At 33.8% G+C, this 7,500-nt stretch overlaps 1 protein-coding gene across 1 annotated transcript in view; it reads left to right on the top strand.

Moving 5' to 3' along the window:
• Nucleotides 1-7,500, top strand: part of LOC137626938 (neuroligin-4, X-linked-like) — an 11,028-nt gene that overhangs the window by 2,361 nt on the left and 1,167 nt on the right. The window contains exons 3-7 of the mRNA XM_068357924.1: nucleotides 720-816; nucleotides 1,481-1,641; nucleotides 1,780-1,978; nucleotides 2,232-2,406; nucleotides 6,723-6,838. Of these exons, the coding sequence (XP_068214025.1) occupies nucleotides 720-816; nucleotides 1,481-1,641; nucleotides 1,780-1,978; nucleotides 2,232-2,406; nucleotides 6,723-6,838 (748 nt within the window). The remainder of the gene's footprint in view (nucleotides 1-719; nucleotides 817-1,480; nucleotides 1,642-1,779; nucleotides 1,979-2,231; nucleotides 2,407-6,722; nucleotides 6,839-7,500) is intronic.

Raw genomic sequence — 7,500 nt, 5'->3', positions numbered from 1 at the left:
TTTTCTATATTTTTCATGAGTATGATATTCCTGGAAAGAGAAAAAAATATAAGAGATTAATGATACAATTACTTAATCAATATGGCAAAAAAAGAAAGAATAATTGGTTATTTTTTTCTCTATAGAGCAGGTAATGACTTTAAGTTACTAATGGGTAATTAAAGAATATGGAAACTGTATTTATATTTTTGTGGATAGGTAAAAATTACTTTTAGTAACAAACAGAAATAAATTCTAATTAAAGTCTATTTAGATACATAAAGGGATGTTTTAGAAAACTAAAATGCTTTTAGAAAATTGAGTTTATATTTAACCTAACATTTAACCTAACAATAAACAGTAGGACTTTAATGTTTGATTGGAAATGATTTCAACTCAAGATGATTTTATTATAGAACTTTTAATTAACAATAGCAAAAATTATATTGAATATAAATTTCGATCAAATGTCCATCTTTATACCTGAAGGTATTTTTCTAAAACCAAAATATTATTGGTAATTTAAATTTTTAATAAAGCTAACAATATATGACTTGACTGTACACTTGTAAATGCTTCTAACTCTAGATTATTTCCTTTCAGTATAATGATAATTCCAATATATATTAGGAAAGATAAATAATAAGTTGACCTCAATATTTCTGTTGAAATAATAATTATGATTTAATAAAAATTTAACTTTTATAGAAGGAAATAACATTAAGATAATGTTCTTAAAGATTCAACTAAAGACATCCAAGTTCCAAGTGGCTGTTGGCCCCAGCATTGATGGTGTCACTATCAAACCAGACTGGAAAAATCATCAGAGCAAAATGGGTAAGTTTCACTTCTTAATTTTCTTAGATGGATTTGATATGTTTGTCAACTCATACGCAAAAACATTTACGGTCGTAACTCATAATGCATGAGATGGATGATACAGCTGAATATATACAACTATATACACACAGGTATATATATATATATATATATATATATATATATATATATATATATATATATATATATATATATATATATATATATATATATATTCACCTCCCTTTGTGAGTGGGTTACCCATAATAGCTATATTTGCTGTGAGCAATAAGACGTAAATCTCCCAACACCACCAATCCGCAGTTGGAAAGCGTGGTGATGAAAACTAGCCAAACCACAGTCATGAATAAGGACATGGATGTGGCTGATGTCCTGCAGAGTTCTAGACACAGCTGCTTTTGTTGTTGTTGTTGTTGTTGCTGTTGTTTTATATACACAGATATATACAGTTATGAACTGAAATCCTTGCATAATGAATACATACGTTTAAACAGAATAAAATTCCTAATGTCTGAAAATAAAAAAAAACTATAATATATATGTATATATACTTAATCGTATGTCATAAATATCCTAATTTGTCCATACCAAGTAATATTCTTAATGACTCAACTATAAAAAGAAAATGAGAAAAATCTAACTTTTCCTCCTGACTTCAAAGGCAATGAAGGTCGAACTCCAGTTGACCTCCTTCTAGGAATGACAGCTGCCAACCTCCTTGACATCCTGAGTGAGCAAGAAGTCCAGGAAGGATTCGATGCTGACTATAGGGAGGATCTGCTGAGATCCTTCGTCGTCAATAACTATCGTTATCATCTGCAGGTGGGCATTATTATTATTATTATTATTATTATTATTATTATTATTATTATTATTATTACCTCTGCCACACACAAATATAAACTATACCATCTATTAACAAAAATATACTTCACATGGAGTATTTTCATCTCCCCACAGGAAATAATGTTAGCCATCACAGCCGAGTACACTGATTGGTCGAGATCCCTCCATCAACCAATCAGCATCATGGACTCAACCGGCCAAGGCCTTCACGATGCGAACATTGTCTCGCCGATGACAGATCTTGCCAAGCAGCTCTACACGACTTCTCGATCATCTTATCTCTACGTCTTGGAGGAAGAAGGTTCAGATGTACGTCGATATGGATAGATTATATATATGGTATATTCCATAAATGAGAATCTTTAATAATCTACAGAAACTTATTGAATAACATCCATAGATTAGAGATGTATGTATCTAAATCATGCAAATTAAATTCATGAAAATATAAAATAATAAATACCGATAAAAGAATCATGATATAAATATAATTTTATACACCCTTTCCATTTAAATTATTATTATTCAATTCAGTAATTACTACAATCAAACTTTAAATTTATTAGGATTATCTTTCCCAAAGTCTGGAAACGAGAGTCTTCTCCTGAAGGAGCTGGCCTACGTCTTTGGTGGTCCTCTGGGCGGTCTTGGACCTTTGGCCTCAAGTTATAACTTCACTAAGATGGATGTCACACTCAGCAAATCCTTCATATCAATGTGGAGTAATTTCATCAAATTAGGGTGAGGAGTTTCAGTTGATTTTGATATTGATTCATATTTTATTGTTAAGTTCATTATACTGTAGTTCACGTAATTCAAATGTACAATGTTATAAATATCTGTAATTTTAAATGGAAAGTAAAACATTTAATGCTTAATAACATATTCATTAACTTGATATGAATAGGTAGAATATTTCACTTCATTGCTTCCTAATAATTATATTACGTTTATCCAGTTCTTAGAATTAAATCTAAACACTGATTTACAGACATAATAGTTTTTAAAAAGTAACTAAAAATTATTCAGTGCCTCTGCAATAACAATCACACACAAATTTATAAATTAATATATATGTGGCCGCGGTGGCATAACAATTAGAATAGTGCCAACGTATCCCTGCGTGTCGTAAGAGGCGACTAAAAGAGATGGGACAAGTGGGCTCGGAACCCCCTCTCCTGTTTTATAAACTCCTGTGAGACATCAAAGAGGTGGAGCTGGAGTTTTGGGGTGTCTGAATGTGCGTGGATGTAGAACAATAGAGGGTAAGAGATGCAAGATTGGAAGTATGTTTAGGAAGAGAAGGATGGATATATTAGCTTTGTGTGAGACAAAGATAAAAGGGAAGAGTGAAGTGATGTTTTGTGAAGTGACTGGTAGAGTGTCTTTGATTGAAAGGGGAAGAGCAAGAGAGGGTGTGGCTTTATTGCTGAGTGATTGGATAGCAGGTGAAGTTGTGGAATGGAAGGAGATATCATCTAGGTTAATGTGGGTAAGGGTTAGGTTGGTAGGGAATGTTTGGCTTTTGTTAGTGCATATGAGCCAAGTTATGAGAAAAGTGAAGAAGAACGGAAAGAGTTGTGGAAGGAATTAACTAGGTATGTAGAAGGACTGAGTATTAGGAATTATGCAGTTATCGTGGGGGACTTAAATGCTAGAGTGGGCGCTGGATAGGTAGAAGGTGTCATTGGGAAGTATGGCGTACTAGGTGAAAATGAGAGTAGTGAGAGACTGGTAGATATGTGAGTTGAGCAAGAGATGGTGATAAGTTCTATCTATTTCAAAAAGGTAGATAAAAACAAGTATACATGGGTAAGAGTGGCAAATGGAAGAGTGGTAGATAGGGCTTTAATGGATTATGTGTTGATAACTAAAAGAATGTTTGGAAGATTGAAAGACGTGCATATGTTTAGGGGTATGGCTAACGGCATGTCTGATCATTTTTTGGTGGAATGAAAATTAATTGTATCAAAAGAGTAGGGGAATAGAGTGGGGGATGTTAAAGTAAGCTAGTGAGGGTTGACGAGTTAAGAAAACCGGATATAAAAAGTGAATATCAAGAAAGGTTGAAAATGACATAAGACAGAGTGAAAGTGAGAGAAACTGGTACTTTAGAGGAGGAGTGGAAGTAAGTGAAAGAAGATTTTGTTGGGATTGCATGTGATGTGTATGGCAAGAAGTTTGTTGGAGGCAGCATGAGAAAGGGTTGTGAATAGTGGAATGAAGGAGTGAAGATAAAAGTGGAAGAGAAGAAGAGGGCATTTAAAGAATGGCTGCAGAGTAATAGTATAGAGAAGTATGAAAAATATAAAGAGAAAAATGTGGAAGTAAACCGCAAGGTAACTAAGGTAAAGAGGGTGGCTGACCTGGGGTAGGGTCAGGGACTGGGTAGTTCATATGAGGAGAATAAGAAGTAGTTTTGGAAAGAAGCGAAGAGAGTAAGGAAGGCTGGTTCGAGAATTGAAGAGATAGTGAAAGATGGAAATGGAAGGTTGTTAAAAGGAGAGGAGGCATGGAAAAGCTGGGTGGAATATTTTGAAAGTTTACTTAATGTTAAAAATAATAGGGAGGTAGATATAATTGCTGTTGTAGGTGTGGAGGCGTCACTGATGGGAGATGAGAATAAGAGAGATTTCAGGAGAGGAAGTGAGGAGAACACTAGATGAAACGAAAGTAGGAAAAGCACCTGGTATGGATCGTGTGAAAACTAAGATGCTGAAAGAGAATTGAAGAGATAGTGAAAGATGGAAATGGAAGGGTTGTTAAAAGGAGAGGAGGCAAGGAAAAGTTGGGTGGAATATTTTGAAAGTTTACTTATGTTGAGAATAATAGGGAGGCAGATGTAATTGCTGTTGCAGGTGTTGAGGTGCCACTGATGGGAGATGAGAATAAGAGAGATTACAGGAGAGGAAGTGAGGAGAGCACTAGATTAAACGAAAGTAGGAAAAACACCTGGTATGGATCGTGTGAAAACTAAGATGTTGAAAGAGGGGGGTGTGACTGTACTTAATTTTTTGGTGAGATTGTTTAACATGTGTTTTATGTTATCAAAGGTACCAGTAGATTGGGTTTGTGCATGTATTGTACCACTATATTAGGGTAAGGGAGATGTGCATGAGTATTGTAATTCGAGGGGGTATTAGTTTGTTGAGTGTGGTTGGAAAAGTGTATGGTAGAGTACTGATTAATAGGATTAAGGATAAAACAGAGAATGCACTCTTAGAAGTTCAGGGTGGTTTTAGAAGAGGTAGGAGATTTATGAATCAGATTTATACAGTTGGCCAGATATGCGAGAAATATTTAGCAAAAGGTAAGGGGGTGTATGTTGCATTTATGTATCTGGAGAAAGCGTATGATAGTGTTGATAATGAAGCGATGTGGAATGTGAGGAGGTTATATGGAATCAGTGGAAGGTTGTTGCAAGCAGTGAAAAGTTTCTACAAAGGTACTAAAGCATGTGTTAGGATAGGAAATGAAGTGAGAGATTGGTTTCCGGGGAGAGTGGGGCTGAGACAGAGATGTAAGATGTCACCGTGGTTGTTTAACTTTTATGTTGATGGAGGGGTGAGAGAGGGAAATTCTCGAGTGCTTGGACGAGGATTGAAAGTGATAGACGAGAATAATCCTGAATGGGAAGTAAATCAATTGTTGTTTGCGGAGGATACTGTACTGGTTGCAGACGCGGAAAAAAAGCTTGGCCAATTAGAGACAGAATTTGGAAGGGTGTGTGAGAGAAGGAAGTTGAGAGTTGATGTAGGTAAGAGTATGGCTATGAAATATACGAGAAGGGAAGGTGGTGCGAGGTTGAATGTCATATTGAATGGAGAGTTACTTGAGGACGTGGTTCAGTTTAAGTCCTTGGGGTCTATTGTTACAGCAAATGGTTGAGTGGAAGCAGAAGTACGTCTGAGAGTGAATGAAGGATGCAAAGTGTTGGGGGCAGCGAAGGGAGTGGTAAAGAATAGAAGGCTGGGAATGAATGTAAACAGAGTTCTGTATGAGATAGTGATTGTACCAACTGAGATGTATTGATTGGAGTTGTGGGGGAATGAAAGTGATGGAGAGAGAGAAATTGAATGTGTTTGAGATGAAGTGTCTGAGGAGTATGGCTGGTGTATCTCGAGTAGTTAGGGTTAGGAACAAAGTAGTGAAGTGAGAACGGGTGTAAGAAATTAATTAGCAGTTAGAGTGGATATGAATGTGTTGAGGTGGTTTGGCCATGTTGAGAGAATGGAAAATGGCTGTGTGCTAAAGAAGGTGATAAAAGCAAGAGTTGATGGGAGAAGTACAAGAGGAAGGCCAAGGTTTGAGAGGAGGGATGGAGCGAATAAAGCTCTGGGTGATAGGAAGATAGATGTGAGAGAGGCAAGAGAGCATGCTAGAAATAGGAATGAATGGCGAGCGATTGTGACGCACCTCCGGTAGGCCCTGCTGCTTCCTGCAGAGGTAGCAGCAGTAGCGGATTCAGCGTTATCTTTAGTTTGTAATGGGGGAGGGTGGGCTGCGACACCCTAGCAGTACTAGCCAAACTCGGTTTAGTCCCTTGTCAGGCTGGGAGGAGCGTAGAGAGGAAAGGTCCCCTTTTTCTTATTTGTTTGATGTCGGCTACCACGCAAAATTGGGGGAAGTGCCTTGGTATATATATATATATATATATATATATATATATATATATATATATATATATATATATATATATATATATATATATATATATATATATATATATATATATATATATATATATATATATATATATACCATATATATATATATATATATATATATATATATATATATATATATATATATATATATATATATACCATACATATATATATATATATATATATATATATATATATATATATATATATATATATATATATATATACATACATAATATATATATATATATATATATATATATATATATATATATATATATATATATATATATATATATATATATAATACTGTACAGTTTATATCATTGATACCATAAATCAATCAATTATACTTATGGTATTTATACAAAAACTCTGTTCATATTACAGGTATCCAAAAGACACAGTCTCCACAGCTAAGATGTCCGAGAGTGCAAACGGCATAACTTCTCAAGAGCATATTTGGCCTAAATATGATCCAGTCTATCAGAGATACTTTCAAATAGGTGAGGTCCCTATTTTTGTGGGGCTCTATTCACTCAAAGATGTAATGATACAATGATTTTCAATATTTTCTAGATATATAACCTTAGGTCAGGAAAGTACATTTATTCAGGTTACTAGAATAATTTTATTTCTTCATGATAACTTACATATTACTGAATAATCACTTTCTTCTCTATGTATGAAATCCTATGCTCTAGTTTCTAACATTCGTCTCTCTCTCTCTCTGTCTCTCTCTCTCTCTGTCTCTCTCTCTCTCTCTCTCTCTCTCTCTCTCTCTCTCTCTCTCTCTCTCTCTCTCTCTCTCTCTCTCTCTATATATATATATATATATATATATATATATATATATATATATATATATATATATATATATATATATATATATATATATATATACATATATATAAATATATATATATACATACATATATATATATATATATATATATATGATTCTTCAATAACCCAGCTCCTATGAATATCATGTAAATAAACTAGTAAAACATAATTTCTTTAATGTACTTAATAAAACTATAGAATCTTAATAAAATACTAATATTGAACTGGTGATTATATCAATAAACTAATTGATGGTACATCTAAAATTATATGATATAATTTTAATCATTAATATAGATTCTATATGTAGCCTTTCCAGAAA

This window comes from Palaemon carinicauda, chromosome 34 (assembly GCF_036898095.1).
Source record: "Palaemon carinicauda isolate YSFRI2023 chromosome 34, ASM3689809v2, whole genome shotgun sequence".
Lineage (NCBI taxonomy): Eukaryota > Metazoa > Arthropoda > Malacostraca > Decapoda > Palaemonidae > Palaemon > Palaemon carinicauda.
The sequence above is the reverse complement of the archived record's forward strand: the minus strand, read 5'-3'. Positions and strand labels throughout refer to the sequence as shown.